The sequence below is a fragment of the Pogona vitticeps genome, chromosome 1, assembly GCF_051106095.1.
Source record: "Pogona vitticeps strain Pit_001003342236 chromosome 1, PviZW2.1, whole genome shotgun sequence".
NCBI classification, from domain to species: domain Eukaryota; kingdom Metazoa; phylum Chordata; class Lepidosauria; order Squamata; family Agamidae; genus Pogona; species Pogona vitticeps.
Window position 1 is genome coordinate 217,257,535 of NC_135783.1, and position 17,221 is coordinate 217,274,755.

At 40.1% G+C, this 17,221-nt stretch overlaps 1 protein-coding gene across 2 annotated transcripts in view; it reads right to left on the reverse strand.

The window, feature by feature from the left end:
- Positions 1 to 17,203, reverse strand: part of ACVR2A (activin A receptor type 2A) — an 80,270-nt gene extending 63,067 nt beyond the window's left edge. The window contains exon 1 of one of the 2 annotated variants that reach the window (XM_020785739.3): positions 15,140 to 17,203. In XM_020785739.3, the coding sequence (XP_020641398.3) occupies positions 15,140 to 15,194 (55 nt within the window). In that variant the 5' untranslated portion in view covers positions 15,195 to 17,203. The remainder of the gene's footprint in view (positions 1 to 15,139) is intronic. The other variant, XM_020785740.3, reaches the window with a different exon arrangement.
- Positions 17,204 to 17,221: the final 18 nt, after the last annotated feature.

The following is a 17,221-nucleotide window of genomic DNA, read 5'->3' on the forward strand; positions in this document are numbered from 1 at the left end:
GGGAGTTCTTGGCAAAGAGACTGGAGTGGCATTGCCATTTCCTACTCCAGGTGGATTGTGTTTAGTCGGAACTCTCCACTATGTCCTGTTCGTCTTGGGTGTCCCTGCATGGCATAGCCCATAGCTTCTCTGAGTTACTCAAGCCCCTTCGCCACGACAAGGCAGCAATCCATGAAGGGGCTGGAATAGATTAGGGTTGCACAATTACGTTATGTCTGTCTAGAAATGTATCCATTTCTAGATTTGTTCTAGACTCCCTTTGAATTATGAGGTACCAGTTAGAATGGGCTTGTGGATAAAACTACAGTGGTGCCTCGCATAATGATTGCTACGCATAGCGAAGAAATCGCTTTGCGACGCTGTTTTTGCGATCGCAAAAGCGATCGCTTTGCGATGGCCCCTATGGGGAAAATTCGCTTTGTGATGATCGCGGGGAAGCAATCATCGCAAAGCCCCCATTTTCGGCCAGCTGATCGGCGGGGCTTTGCGATGATCGTGGGGAAGCAATCATTGCAAAGCCCTGCCGATCAGCTGGCCGAAAATGGGGTTTTTGCAATGATCATGGGGAAGCGATCATTGCAAAGCCCCACCAATCAGCTGTGCAAAAATGGGGGCTTTGCGATGATCACTTCCCCGCGATCATTGCAAAGCCCCCATTTTTGCACAGCTGATCGGCGGTTCTAAAATGGCCGCCCGCTGTTTTGCCTCGCTTTAGAGGCACCGAAAATGGCCACCGCAATGGAGGATTTTCGCTTAAGGTGAGTTTTGGAGCCCATAGGAACACACTGAAGGGATTTCAATGTGTTTCTATGGGCTTTTTAAAATCGCTTAGCGATGAAATCACTTAGCAGCGATTTTTGCTGCACGGATTAATGTTGCTAAGCGAGGCACCACTGTATATTTCTGTATACTGTACATAGTGAATGAATTGATCAGCAGATATATTTTATACACCAGATGCTTCACTTCCAGGGGAAGACAAGTCCCACAGACTGCACACTACATTTAACATTTTAGGTTAATACACATAGGGGTAGATTTCAAGGCCATTTAAAAAGCACAGTTCATTCGGAATACAGCTGCACATTGTCAACAGAGTCAACAAGGCCTGCTGCCATTCAAGGTTTGCAATGGAAATCTGAAAATGAGGAGGTAGATGTGGAGAACATGGTGGAGTTTAGACCCAATAAAATTGCAATTTGATTAATGGGGCTAAAGGTAAAGGTTCCCCTTGACAATTGTCCAGTCGTGTCCAACTCTAGGGGGCGGTGCCCATCCCCATTTCCAAGCCATGAAGCCAGCGTTTTTCTGTAGAGAGTTTCCATGGTCACATGGCCAGCCCGACAAGACACGGAATGCTGTTACCTTCCCACTGTAGTGGTGCCTATTTATCTACTCGCATTTTTACATGCTTTCAAACTGCTAGGTTGGCAGGAGCTGGGACAAGTGATGGAAGCTCACTCTGTTTCAGGGATTTCAAACTGCTGATCTTTTGACCCTGCAGCCCAGAGGCTTTGTGATTTAACCTGCAGGGGTTACGTTTCCCTTAAAAATAATCTTTTGTGTGCTTCAGCAGAGACTATAAATGCTTTTATCATCTTAATCTGACTCTTCAATTGTGACCTTGCAACTATTTTTCTTTGCATGTTACTAACAACCAGATTGGCATACTGTTATGTACTGCACATAGGGCTGCTGTGCATTGTTTAGAAATGCAGTTTTGAGACTGCTGTTGTGAATTTGATGGTACAATATAGCCAGAGCTGGCAAGCTGCCTAGAGTGGTCAAAATGACCAGATAGGCGGGGTATAAATAAAATAAAATAAAATAAAATAATAAATAAAGGAAGATATGGTTCTTTTGGAATGCAAGTGGATCTTTACTATGCTTTCTCAGCTAAGCCCAGTTAGATTCCCAGTTTCCAGTGCTGACCACTGTGTGTGACACAGTGCTTTATTTTAGACTAGGGGGTAGTTTCCTGCACATTTGTGTTTAGGATATAACTGTCTTCAGTCTTTTTCAAAATAAAAAGGTAAATATTTTAATAACGATTTCTTACAGTAGTTTCTTACAATACTGTATGTTTATGAAAACTTTGTTTTATATTCAGTTAGGAGCTTTAGATAAAGGTAAAGTCCAGTCATGTCCGACTCTAGGGCGCGGTGCTCATCCGTCTCCAAGCCATAGAGTCAACGTTTGTCTGTAGACAGTTTCTGTGGTCACGTGACCAGCGCAACTAGGCATGGAATGCTGTTACCTTCCCGTTGTGGTGGTACCTATTTATCTACTTGCATTTGCATGCTTTCGAACTGCTAGGAGCTAAAGACAAACTTAAATTTTGTTGAACAGTACATTGTTTGCTGCTATGAATACTTCTAGCAACAGAGTTTTCTGAACAGCACCTAAATAAAATTAGAAGGGTGAAAGCTCTAGGCCAGGAATGGGCACACTGTAGCTCTCCAGAACCAGAGAGAATATTAACTTACACTGGGCAGAGTTAGTGGGAGTTGTAGGGGAAAAAACATTTGGAGGGCCACAGCCTGCTACCCTTGTGCTCATGATCTAGGCAGGTTAAAAAGAATTCCTTTAAAAAAATTAAGAGCCTATATATAAAGTTTCTTTTAAAAATAAGATTAGGAAGAATTCAGTAGTGCCCTTCTACTAGTGGAACAGGAGAATCCACTGGAACGAAGGGGGTCACTATATTCCCACAGTCTTGCATCCCCCCCAAAAATGTGCTAGGTTGCTGAGAAGTCCCCTAGAGCTAGTTTTCAAGAAGAGCAAAGGGCTGTAGGGGACATAATTTCATGGCAACCAACATTCCATCTAATTTTCTGGATTACTGCATGGAAGCCCCACCCCATGCACATGGAGTTCCAGCTGCAACTGGAAGCAAACAGGCAGTCCCAATCCAGCGCTGCATGGCCATGCAGCTTAGAGGCAATGCTGATTATAACTACCAGCAAAACATTGTACCTATTTCTTAATTAAGTCATGTATGAATACAACACATGTATGACTCCTTTTAAAGGCTCAATGATCTATCATTTATACAGTAGCACTTCGGTTTGCGAAATGGATTCATTCTACGCAACGTTACATAGCACGGAAATTTCGCAAACCAAAACGCCAATTGCGCTACGAAAGGGGCAGTGCTACAGGTGCAATGCGCCATGGGAGAACCCTTTTGTAGTGTGAAAAAAGAGAGAAAACAATGTAAACCGGGGCTTTATTTCTTATGGATTTCGGTTCGTAAACTGGAAATTACATAAACCAAGGCGTTCACAAACCGAGGTCCTACTGTAATAGGATAATGCCCCCCATCCAAGTAAAGAACCGTGAGAATTCTTACAGATCAACCATTGAACAGCCTTTAATAACTGTGTTCACATTCTTTCTTGCATAACCATCAATAAATTGCCCTTAGTTGCACTGCACTTTGGAGACTTGTAAAGTCCTAATCAACTACAAAGACGACTCTCACCACCATGCCAGCTGGAAGAGCACTGGAAATGGCTGTTTGGCAGTGAGCACTAAACTCCATGAAAATTCACTATTGCATACCACATAAATAAAGCCCAGCCTTTTCCCCAGGCAATGTCATACTAGCACTGCGAAGTGACTTTCCACTGTTCAATGCCCAAACCAGTTATTTTTGGAGTCGAGGGATTCCTGCTCATAGTTCAATATTTAGTATTGGAGGGGGACAGTCAGGATTACCTGTAGCAATTGCCCTCTGGTAAACCTAGATCATCAAGCATATAACATCAAACAAAAACCCATACCAAGCAAAGTACTGTATTCTTGTTAATGTCTAACTACAGGTTTTACTGAACGCAGAAGAACTTACATTGATTAGCCACAACATTAATACTACTGAGAGAAGAAGTGCATACCATTGATTAAAGGTAAAGGTTCCCCTTGACAATTTTTTTAATCCAGTCGTGTCCGACTCTAGGGGGCAGTGCTCATCCCCGTTTCCAAGCCATAGAGCCAACGTTTTTGTCCGAAGACAATCTTCCGTGGTCACATGGCCAGTGCGACTTAAGACACGGAACACCGTTACCTTCCCACCGAGATGGTCCCTATTTATCTACTTGCATTTGCATGCTTTCGAACCGCTAGGTTGGCGGGAATAGCATTGATTACATCATTACAATAGCACTTGTCAAGGGGTGGGATATATTAGACAGCAAGTGAACTGTCAATTTTTGAATATAATGAGTTGGAAGGAGGGCATACAAACAAGTGAAAAGGTGAGTGACTTTGACAAGTGTCAAACAGTGAGGGCTTGACAACTGGGTCAGAACATCTCCAAGACAGCAGGTCTTGTGGGGTGTTCCAGGTATGCAATGGTTAGTGGTGCAAGGAAGGACAACCAGTAAACTGACATCAGGACTGCAGGCACCCTAGGCTCACTGATGCACATGGGGAGTGAAGGCTAGCCTGTCTGATCCGAGCACACAGAAGAGCTACTGTAGTCAAATTGCTGAAAAAATTAATGGTGGTGACGATAGAAGAGTTTGAAAACAGAGTGCATCGCAGCCTGCTGCATATGGGACTGCACAACTTCAGACTGGGTGAACTGCCCATGATGACCTCTGTCCACTGTCAAAAGTGCCTACAATGGGGATGTGAGCATCAGAACTGGACACAGAGCAACAGAAGAACGTTGCCTGATCTAATGAACCATGTTTTCTTTTAGATCAGGTGGATGGCAGGATGCATGTGTGTCATTTACCTGGGGAAGAGACAACAGCAGTATGCACTGTGGGATGAAGGCCAGCTGGCAAAAGCAGTGTTATGCTCTGGACAATGCTCTGTTGGGAAACCTTGGGTCCTGGCATTTGTGTGGATGTTACTTTGATACCTAGTACATACAAAGAGATTGCTGCAGACCATGTTCACCCTTTAACAGCACGAGTGATTCTTGGTAGCAGTGGCCTCTTTCATCAGGGTAATGTACCCTGCCACACTGCAAAAATTGTTTAAGAATGGTTTGAGGAACATGAAAAGAGTTCAAGGCATTGCCTTGGCCTCCAACTTCCCTAAATCTCAATCTGATGGAGCATCTGTGGCATGTGCTGGAACACCTAATCTGATCCATGGAGGCCCCGTCTCACAACTTGCAGGACTTAAAGAATCTACTGCTAATGTCTTAGTGCCAGATATCCAAGACATGTTCAGAGATCTTTTGGAGTCCATGCCTCGATACACCAGAGCTGTTTTGGCAGCATGAGGGGGACCTACATGATACTATGTTGTGGCTTATCAGTGTATATCTCAGTAGACTCACACAGGACTGCACTAATGAGGTTTACAGTCCAGATGGTCAGAAATGTTGCCTTGATTGCATGAGTTTTGGATGAGCAATCAAAATATTAATATTATACAAACTAGATAAAATACTAGATTTGATGGTGTGGCAGAGCTGCTTCCAATACATCACACATACTGTGATTCAACTCCTGATTCCAAGATGTGCCATATATCTTTCCTTGAAGATCATCCACGGCATGTAGATTCCACATGTCAAGTAACTGAAGATGAAGAAAAAGACAACACAGGGATATCTTGAACCTGCAAAGTCTGGGACCATTGATTCTGCCTTAAAGAATTATGCATGTGTTTATTTATTTATTATATTTATATCCCACCCATCTAGTCATTCAACTACTCTGGGTGGCATACATCAGACAAAATAAACAATTCAAATAACATCAATATCCAAGAATAAATAATCATTCAAGATGGAAAAAGACAAAAAAGATGGCTCAAATAGTGCCCGGAGGGAAGGCCTGCCTGAATAGCCAGGTTTTTAATTGGCTTTTAAAAATACCTAGTGAAGGGGCCATATGGATCTCTGAAGGTAGGTTATTCCGTAACCGAAGAGCCACTGCTGAGAAGGCCCAGTTTCTTGTTTTTTTCCTTCCAGACCTCTCTCGGCGTTAGGCTCCTCAGTCACACCTCCTGACTAGAACGAGTGATATGGGTAGATTTGAGTGGGAGAAAGCGTTTTGTCAGATAGAGAGGTCTTAAACCGTTTAGGGCTTTGTATGTAAACATTAAAACTTTGAAATTGACGCAGAAGTGCATGGGCAGCCAATGCAAGGCAGCCAGAGTGGGAGAGATATGATGGTGTTTTCTCAGCGCACTAAGAAGTCTAACACCACATTCTGCATCATTTGAAGCTTCCGCATCAGTCTCAAAGGTAGAGCACATTACAGTGGTCTAATCTTGAGATTACAAGCACATGCACTAAAGTGGTGAATGCCCCAGCATCAAGATAGGGACGTAGCTGGGCAATCCGCCAAAGGAGGAAATGGGCGGAGCAGATCACTGACGCCACCTGTGTTTCCATGGTGAGCACCGGGTCCAGATGTATCCCCAAGCTACGAACCACACTCTTCGCAGTGAGAGTCACCCCCCCCCCCAAATGAAAGGGAGCTTCCCAAACCGCTGATGGTGGGGCCACCAACCCTCAGTACCTCCGTCTTGTCCGGGTTCAGCCTCCCTTTCTCTTTTTCTCTCCCACACAGGTCTTCTACTTAATTGTGAATTAGCACGATATTAGAATGACCAATCTGTATGTAACAGCACTTCAAAAATACATCACACACTAACAGGAAATCTGATTTCCATTAATTATTTAAATTGGTTGCTACAGATTCAAGGTGGGCTTAAAACTGCCTTACTTTAAATCATTCCATCCTGAAGTCCTAGTAGCTTCTCCATTTGCAGGATGGTGGAGAATGGAAGTTGTTTCAGTGTGGACTGCCTAGTAGGCTTGTGATAAGGAAGATTTGGACCATCATGTGCGCAAGTCCTTAGGCAACTGAAAACATCAATGAGCAGGAGATTGCTTTGGAGAAGAATGGACAATGGATTTTCAGAGGTATGCATTGGTGGTCTTCATTCACAAGTTTTCTACGGATTTTGGATCTACTGTACTGCTCTTTTCTTGTACATTTTCCTGGAGTGTAATTGCATTGCTGATTGAATACCTAATCAGGAAATGGACACTTACTTACAGGAAACAACTATAAACTCTAGATTGATTTTTAGTGAAACAATTTAGCTATAGTAATTATTGAACTACAACTACCTGAAATATTTGAGTATAATGAAACTATCTGAGTATAAGGAAAACTAAGTCCATTGAATCAGTGGGGAGTTGGTGAGTCAACTCCTGATCTGTTGGGCCTACCTTAGCAGTGACTTACTACTGGATTTCAGCCTGTGGCGCAGTTTATAAAAAGGTAAAGGTTCCCCTTGACAATTTGTCCAGCCGTGTCCGACTCTACGCAGCAGTGCTCACCTCCGTTTCCAACCCACAGAGCTAGCATTTGTCCGCAGACAATCTTCCGTGGTCACGTGGCCAGCATGACTAGACACGGAACGCTGTTACCTTCCCACCGAGGTGGTACCTATTTATCTACTCGCATTTTTGCATTTTGCATGCTTTCAAACCGTTAGGTTGGCGGGAGCTGGGACAAGCAATGGGAGCCCACTCTATTGCGTGGATTCGATCTTACGACTGCAGGTCTTCTGACCTTGCAGCACAGAGGCTTCTGCGATTTAATCCACAGCACCACCACATCCAAGTTTATACCAACACATTTTAGCTCTTTATCACACAGCTGTCAATACAGAAAAGTATATTAAAATATACTTTGGACTTCCCAACATACAACATGTACAATGGTATATTTTACAGCTGCCTTGTCTGAATTCATTTTCCATTCTTTCAGCCCTAAGCTCTGTATGTCTGTTTATCTCTGAAGTACAATAGCTTCTGAATTATTGCTGCTACTTACTACTGAGACATTACACCAATCAACAATACAAAATACGGATGGCAAATCTACTTTGAACCATAGTTGCTGATTATGACAAGCCAACTCACTTCAAGTCTTGATTTTCCACACATCTTTTTCCCATTAAAAGATACTGTACTGTAAATAAGTTTCTTTAATCATAATTTGGTGGTGATGTCTAAAATGAACTATCAATTTAAATTGACTTTTCTAGGTAAAACAGTAAATGAAGAGCAAAAATGTGACTTTTTAGGACAGGTGTTTTTTTAAAATGATATATAGAGTATGGTATTTATTACTAACGTCATGCAAATACTGAATATTCTGTCACACTGTACTAGTATTTATTGTACATGCTATGGAAGAATGAATATAATCACCATGCCTTCATTCTATACATTTGGACACTTGGAGAGTGATATGTCAAATTATTTATGTTTACAGAGTTAGCAAAACTAAAATGTATACATGTGCATTAGAACAGTGGATATTCATCTTTCTGTTTATATCAGTGATTTGTATTACTTTGATTTAATTCAATCCATACTTTTTCAGAAATTCATGATGCACCTAGCAAATATTTGCAAATACACCATTATTCAATACCTGCAAAGAGAGAAGACTGATTGTGTTGCCCTACATATCTCAAATTCTTTATTCTTGTTTGGAATCCCATTAAAATCAATGCAACAAGTCAGTTATGACTGAAGCCCTACTAAGTACAACAATCTTATTACAAACACAATACTTCGAATATCGTAAGGTACCAAGCATTGGTTAAGTTCTTTGGCAAGGAATTCTAAAGTCAGCTATTGAACGTATGCTTGAATGCACTTAACACACTTCCCTACTGTGTCTCAAAAGAAAATGGAAAGAGAACACAATGACATTAACAAATTCATGTCAGCCCAAAGTTCTGTTCACTTTCATATGGAAGCTTCACAATCTCCAAAGATCATTTTCATAATTCCTAAACTCTTCACACCCCTCCATGGACTGTGACTTCACCAACCCCCCCCCCAAAAAAACCCAGGGCAATCATAGTTCAAGAAAGTGCCAAGGGACACAGTTCTTTACAACAAAGCATTTCCCCTTCCTGCACCATGTTCCAGCAAAAGAACAAAAACAACTTCTCACTGGAAGGAGATGGTACAACCTGCAGCATGTTTGGGAGTAGTGGAAAACAGGCCCTGGATCCATCTTGATGCAGATGTTTTTAAAAAAATAAAAAAATGGAAGCTTGAAGATAAGTTCTCAAAGTGCTCTGAGCAGAGTTAATAGCTTCCAGGACACTCCAATCTTTGGGGGATAAACAAGGCAGTAGAAGTATGGTGAATTACAGCTCTATTACAGGAGGCAACTCAAAAAGACACAAAGGTACAACAGATACAAATGCAACTGATCATTCTCCTGTTCATTTATAAGGGAGTAAGTGGGAAAAACTCAGTTCTTCAAATGTTTTGGACCAATTATTTTAATCAGTGGCTACATCAGATGAGCACTCTAGGCCAAAATATTTTGAGGGTCCAAGCTTTTCCGCTCCTGCATTAGTACAGTCAAGAACATTTCACTGCTCCAATACAGATGAAGCCAATTTATAGATTAACAGTCTCAACCAAGATATGCTAATCATAACACACTTAACTAGTCCAGTCCAGAACCATGTTCAGGCATACATTCAAAAGAGTGACTTCTGGACTTGTTGAAAATACTTGTTGGATATTATAGCATACTGATCACACAGCAACTCAAACTGACAATTTATTCACTTAATTGTAAATACTAAAGAGGAAAAGAGGGGACTTTGTTGTACCACAAAGGACATCCCAATAGGCAAAGCAACACATCTGGCATCAAATTATGACGTAGAATTGCACAATTTGATTCAGTGATGCAAACTGAAGATTAGAGTCAATTTCATGAGAGGCTAACCAGTTCTCATAAGCCTTGCTAACTACTACATGGAGTATCAGATTAGAAAAAACTGAGAGAGCTATAAAATTGTTTTGAATTTTACATTCTGAAACTTATTCCTCGAAACATCTAGTATGTATATCCTATGCAATATTTAAAAAAACCAGAAGTGCTAAACATCTCCACAAAAGGATTATAGAAGAAAACAAGTATTTTCTGAGATAAAACATAAAGAATTAACATTTCGTCATGTTGCCAATGTCAGATTTCCACCATACTTTTGCCAAAATTCAAATAAATTCATACTTCATAGCAAAGCATGCACTCTTTCTGCCTTTATATTTCTTTCATGAATGCTATTACAAATTTAAGAGCAGAAATACTATAAACCCCCAATTTAAACTGTTTTCAATACAATGATTATTATGAAAGTCAACTCATGATCAGACACTACAAACAGACATTGTGTGATGAGACAAGAAACTGTCATTTAGAAAATGCTATCAATTCAATGTATCTACAATAGAAGGAGAGAAAATATGAGAATTTGTATATAATTCTGTGTGCAAAAGCACTGGAGAGCTATTTGGATTTGACAATCTATTGTGATAATACGTAACCTCACATAAGTATACGCATAATGCATAACAACAATCTCTTTTTAAATGTGAAATAGGTCAAATCACAGGAGCTGAAAGTACAGCAAGTTGAGTTGTTTCGTATCTTCTTTTGAAACTGTTTGATTACAGCAATATAGCAGGAAGTTTATCAAGTTTTCTCACAGTAAGCACCACTAATTTTGCAAGACTTTCACATTTACTCAGAATCAAGCTTCAACATATTTAATGAGACTTATTCACGCTTAAGTGTTACCTAAAACGGTAAGAGAAACCAAACTTCCTCAAGTTTAACCTAAACAAAACAATACTAATCTAAGGCAAGGATGTGTGATACCTTTAATAAGACCACAAAAGAAAAAGAAATGTTTGACCTCATCCACATCTTCATCTAGCTGGGCACCACAGAGGAGTGGATGGTCCGCAACTCACACAAAAAGGTCAGTAAATCATAATAAGTTTTAAGATGCAAACTCAAAATAGACACACAGGGTTCAAATTCCACCTCTGGTGGCTTTCACTAGAATATCTCTCCCAATCTTGTTAAACAAAGGTTTGCCAGTCACTTAGCATCTCACCTGCTGCCACTAGGGAAGTAAAGAGTGTCAGACTTGAGGACATCCCCAACATGTTCTTGAAGAAAGTCAACAAAAATGAAGTAATGCTCTAATGCACATGTGGAATAAGAATGCAACTGACATTAAATCTGTATTTAGAAGCATTAGAAAATGAGCCGTTTGTAACTGCCTTGTGATTGACTGGAGACCACTGATGCTTCACTTCATCCTGAGAACCAGCTTTTCTAGAACATGGGTAACTAGGAATTACTATATGAGAAAAATACATTTTGTGGCCACATGGCCTTTTCTTATCAGGTTTGGACTCTAAGAAAAACATTTGACTTTGTAATTTCCCTAATCTGAAAAAGGAATATATCTTTCAGATCAGAATTTTCTTAAAACAGATAGATTGAAGGACAGGCAGACAGGCAGTCCTAAACAAAATATCTTAATTAGTAAAACCATGGTTACTTTTTGAACTAAAATAATTTAAGACAGCATAATAAGCACAGACAATAGTTTTAGTTACCAAGTTTTTGAAAAATAAAATGTGAATCTGTTAAGACATATTTCATATTATGGTGGTCCTTAACCTCATATGAACCTTCCCCCTGACCAAACTTCACAATGTGTTTATTGGCAAACACAGAAGACCTTAAACCACATTACTTGTACATATTCATGTTCTGATAATTCAGTGACAGTCAAAGTTGAGTAGTCTATCAAATCAGCATGCTTTGATCCTTATAAAAAGGCAATCATTTCTAAATAACAGCTTCTACAAAAACTGCACTGGATAACAAGTGCTTCAGTGTGTTTGAGAACTATCAAATATTATCACAAATCTTTTGGTTAACCCATGTTTAAGAAATAATAAAATGACAATTGGGTTAAGTACAATGAAAGCTGCACTAGTACTCTTTCCTAGTGAATGTAAAAACCCAGTTTTTACATAAAATATGCTTGGGCCTTTCAACTATAAATCATTATGATGACTGAACTAGTAATTACCAGCTACCTGAATAATCTTTCAAATACAACTTCATGACAATTACAGCCATCTAATCTAGTCTGCTCTACAGCTAGTGACTGAACTCTTAAATACCATCAAGATATTCCCAATAGTATCACCCCATTTTGCACATTCCAATAAAGCACCCCAACCACCTTATTTTCTTCAACTCTAAAGCCTACATGACTTAACAATCAAACACCTTTTCTATAGTAAAATCAAATTATTTAACATGTGAGAACTACATGATACAGTAGGTAAAAAGAATATGGTTTTCTGTGAAATTAACAGAATTTCTCCATCCACGCAACAGATATTCAGGAACATTTCATTACTTTTGCTTAAATTTAAACATGCTATTCTACAAAACATATAAGATTACATTTTTAAAGATAACCAACAGAAAGTAAATTGTTAGAAGCAACACTCTCTAACTAATGGGAAGAAAACCATTTACAGTGGTTTTGACTCCTACCAAGCTGGCCATCTACTGAAGTGTTTCATAAAACACTCTACATTAAGGAACACAAGAGAAAAGTTTATTCTAAGAAAGAATAAATATTTGAAAAGCTTCTGAGCATCTAACTCTTCATCTTGTTTCAACCGTGAGACAATCATATTCAATTACTAAGAGTCCTATTCATTAAGATGCTACTATATTTTCTATTTACATTCTCCCCAAAACACTTAAGGTTGACCCCCGTAAAAAAACCATGACTAAATTACAACTAGAGTAAGCCCATTAAATCAATGGAATTTACAGAGATGATGACTCACCAAATCCCAATTACTTCAATGGGTCTAACTCTAGTTGCATTTTACTATTTCAGCCCATGAGTCTCTTAGCTTCCTATATCACTTCACTCCTCTTCCAGTGTATGCATTCTATAAAATATATCAAAGTTGTTGTTCAAACTTCTCATTAAACTACTGTAAGAAAACCACTTGTTATGAACACCAAGTAATTATTTTTTAAGAAAATCACCATACTGAATTTTGACAGTTACAGCTATTAAAAGAGAAATTGCATTATATTCTATGGCACTGATTCCCTGTACAAGATTTATAAGTACTGTACTCAAAAAAAGCAAGGAAAAGTTATTTTTTAGACTGTAATTCCCACAATCCCCAAGGCAGCATGATCATCAGCCACCCTGTTGAAGGGACTTCTGGCACTGTTATCCAAAAAGTACATTCAAACTATGTTTAAACTTATATGTTTATTGTTGGCTGAACACTGCAGGTGAGAATAAACTTCCTCTCCCACATGTTCATGAAAAAAAGAATGATACTTCTTCTGCAACAACTATTTCTTCAGCAAAACACTATAATCCAAAAAAGAAATGGGCAAAGTCAAAACAAAACACACATCTGGACGTTACACAGAAATACAAGATGACATCTGAAAGGCATTTTATATTAAACCCTCTATTGGAACGTCCATTTGTGCAACAGGAGTTATTAACAATTTAGAAGTAAAGGGCTACATGTTTTGATATCCACTGACTAATAAACCTAGCAAAAGAGAAAGATCTGGGGCAGACAACGGATTACTACCTTAAAAAACCATCTATTTACTATGCATCTCTAGTTCAGAAACATTATGTTTGCTCATGCCTAACTTAATAACAAGGGTAGAACTAACAGAATATGTACTCTACTGAGCCACAAATCTTTTAAAAGTGTATGAGATGTTTGTACCAATTAGCACCACATTTTTATCACAGTTTCAAATACTGTAGTTTCCACCTCTATGAGTACTTGTTACAAACTGGATGCAGTGAACTTTTAAATAGTTTATTACCCTTTACCACACAACTTTCCATAGTGCCTTATGATAAGCTTTCTACAGGATACCTTCTATGTATTATTGGAAAACACATGAGCTAGGTGAACTCCACATACATATGGACACTTTTATTCAGAACAGGGAAAAGTTTAAGACTAAAATAAAAGCATCATTAGGTATATATAAACAAGAAACAAGTTCCACTAGAACATCAGTGGAACATACTTACAAGTCAACATATTTAAAATCAGATTGGAAGTTTGAGATTAATTAAGCATGTATTAGACTTCCCACCTAGTCACTTGAATGCTGTTAAATCAATGATAAAGCAGGTTCTAAAAGATGAACTTGGTTACAACTGAATAGTAATGAAGAAATAAATTCCACCCAATTCTTACATTATGGGGAAAAATTCAGGTAAAAGCTGAGCAATATAAGTTACTTTCTATAGAGTGAATTAATTACAATCAGGTTTGCCTCCCAGTGATGTATCACACACAAATTCTCTTGTAACTTTTCATTTGATTGAACTGTTATTTCAAGAAATTATTAGTTTAGCTGCAATTCTCTTTGAAAAAAATTACTTCACAGTGTCTTATAGTGATCGCCATTTCATAGCACATTCAGCCCACACGGAACAGATCAATAACATTACAGACACAAGACTAGACTGTATCCATTTAATAACCACAAGAAACTGTACCATTCAGCAAGATTCTACAGACATTAGGCAACTGCAAGAGAATAGGATCTATCAGATTATGAAAATAAAATTAAAGATAATAATCAGACAGAGCTATAAAATCAACTATACAGTATAACCATTTTACCTCCCAACTGACATAGTATATATGTAGCTTAAAAGTAACATAAACACATTTTTAACTAAAAGAAAGAACAAAAATAGTCGCTCTTCACTAAATAATCACAGTACACAGCAAGTACTTTTTTCAACCACTGGTTGCTACCCATAACAGCATCTTCTCTGTGACCAGAACCTAACCAACATAAAATGAAAGGATTGTCACAAAACCCTGATCTACCATTTATAAATATTTATATTCCTGATCACATCAGTACTAAATAATGTTTTTAAAACCTTAAACTGAAACTGTCTGAACTGCATTTTGGATTTCTATCATCAAAGACCATTCAACACATTCCTGATCTACAATAAAGTACTCTATGTCATTCCTTCACAGTGTCCCTAATTATTAGCTTCCATGCCGGTAGTGAGGACGATTTCTACAAGACACCAGTTCTGGAAGCCCTAATGTGGCATTCTTAAGAAAATAAAACATTCATTTTCACTGTTACTGGCAAAAAGGACTCTTATGTGCAAAATCTTGAACGTACATTAATCAAGTAAATATTACAACACAATCAAATATATTAGAACAGAGAAGGACTAAACAGAGAAAAGTACTTACCTGAAGAGCAAGAGATAAGAAAAACAGCAAACACCAATTTTGTAGCAGCTCCCATTTTCCAAATACTTAGAATCAATATGAAGCAATTCTATACATCCAGGTTCCTGCGTCTTCAAAAAATGAAAACCCTTCTTCGTCTTTATTAAAGTTATCTTGGAAAGAAACACGTCCCATAAGATTTCTATACTGTCAGTCTATCCAGTTCTTTCTCAGTAGATACTCCAGCAAAGTAATGTATGCATTTTGGAACACACACATCATTTGGCTTCTCTACCGTGGCGATATTCAATTCATAAAAACATATTAAGTCCCCAGTTTAAAGATTAGCAGTAAAGCAAATGAATATTAAGAAAGTAACTGCCTTGGAGTACAATACAGTGTTTCCTTCACTTTCAAATCGGAAAGACATCCACCATGGTGTTGGAAACAGGCACGAGGCATAGATACTAGTAAACAATACTTTTTGTCTTCACGGTCTTTTACAGCATGTAGAGTGTCTGGGTTCAAATGTCAACACAAACACGCCTTCAATGGAACCAGCAATAGTAAACTAATCAGTTACTTTTAAAAAAAAATATTGAAGGGAATTTGTGAAACACTGTTGTTTCCTATTAATAAATGCTGAGCACAACCAACGCGGAGAGGGGACAAAAACAAGAGCTTAGTCGTTCATCCCAAGTATTAGTACTCTCTGGTCCTTCTTTATCTAGTCAATGAACGATGCGTATTTCCAATTGTCTACTCAATCTCTCTCCCTCCCCCCCGCCCCAGGATCTTCTATCCGCTCGAAACAGTAGCGTGTACACATTCAATGCTCATTTTTTCCTTTAAGAAAAATGTCAAACTATTTGCCCAACCCGTTGTAACCTCCGAGCCTACATTTCAAATGGTGTTTGAAGCCGTACGCAAGGGGACGAGTGTTTCCAACTGCTGTAATGAGGAAGGAAATTCCTCGTCCCCCAACCACTGCTTTAAAAATATTTTTTTTAAAAAAGGGCTCAAGAGGCTCGTGAGAAATCTTTCCTGAAGCGGTAGCACGAGAGCTCTCAAAAATGGGTGGAGAAGGAGGTGAAGCGATGCTTTGCAACCATGGTGCTCGGAGACGGGGAAAATCGGGTCTTCTCGGGTGGCCAGGCTGGCGGATAGGTAAGTAAAGATCTTTTTTCTCTCTCCTTCCCCTTCCTTGACGTATTCAGTTCATGTGTAGCTGCTCTCTTTTCTTCAACCCCTCCCTTCCAACTCTTCATGGGCTCACCATTTTCCCACACCGTCCCCTCCGGTCGCCGTACGAGCAGGAACTCCCTCTACACGCGATCCAACTTGGCTTTGTTTTGCTTCCCTCTCCCTCCTGCTTCTTCAGCTCCTCTTTCTCCTCCTCCTCCTCCCTCTTCGTTCTTCCCTTCACACCCACAACGAAGAGTGAGTGGGGCCGGCGGGAAGGCGGGCGGGGGCACGACGGAGCCTGGTCAAGCCTTACTCGCCTTTTCCTCTCTTCCCTTGTGCCTCCCACACAACGCCGAGCGGGCGAGCCCGGCGCCCGGAGAAAGACGGCCGGCCGGCCGAGCAAGCAGGCCAGGCAAGCAGGCGGACGAGAAGCCTCTTTTCCTTCCACCCCTTCCTCCTCCTAGCTTTTCCTCCGCGGCGGTGAAGAACCGGCTGCTCCACGGTCCAAGCCTCCGGTCCGCTGGCTGGCGGCGGCTGCGGCGGCGAAAACGCGGCTGAGCCCAAGTTTGTGTCCCCGGTAATGAAGTTGAGGTGCTGTTGAGGAGGAGGAGGAGGAGGAGGAAGGGCCGAGCCGAGATTTTCCCTCAGGGCGGCGTCGGAAGAAAAAGAAGAACGGGAGGAAGGGGGAAGAACCGGTTTTATCGTCCCCCAGGCCCGGCTGGCAGCGCTGAATGGCCCTCCCTACCTTGCTGCGCCCCTGTGGTAATTTCATAGCTACCCATTCACTTGCGTGGTGTGGAGAACCAGACCCAAGATGGCGGCGCCCGGGCGATTGTTTTTGTTTCCTCTCCACCTCGCTCGCTCGCGCTCTCTCTCTCTCTTTTTTTTAAAAACTCCTTCCCTTCCCCCCCCGCTACT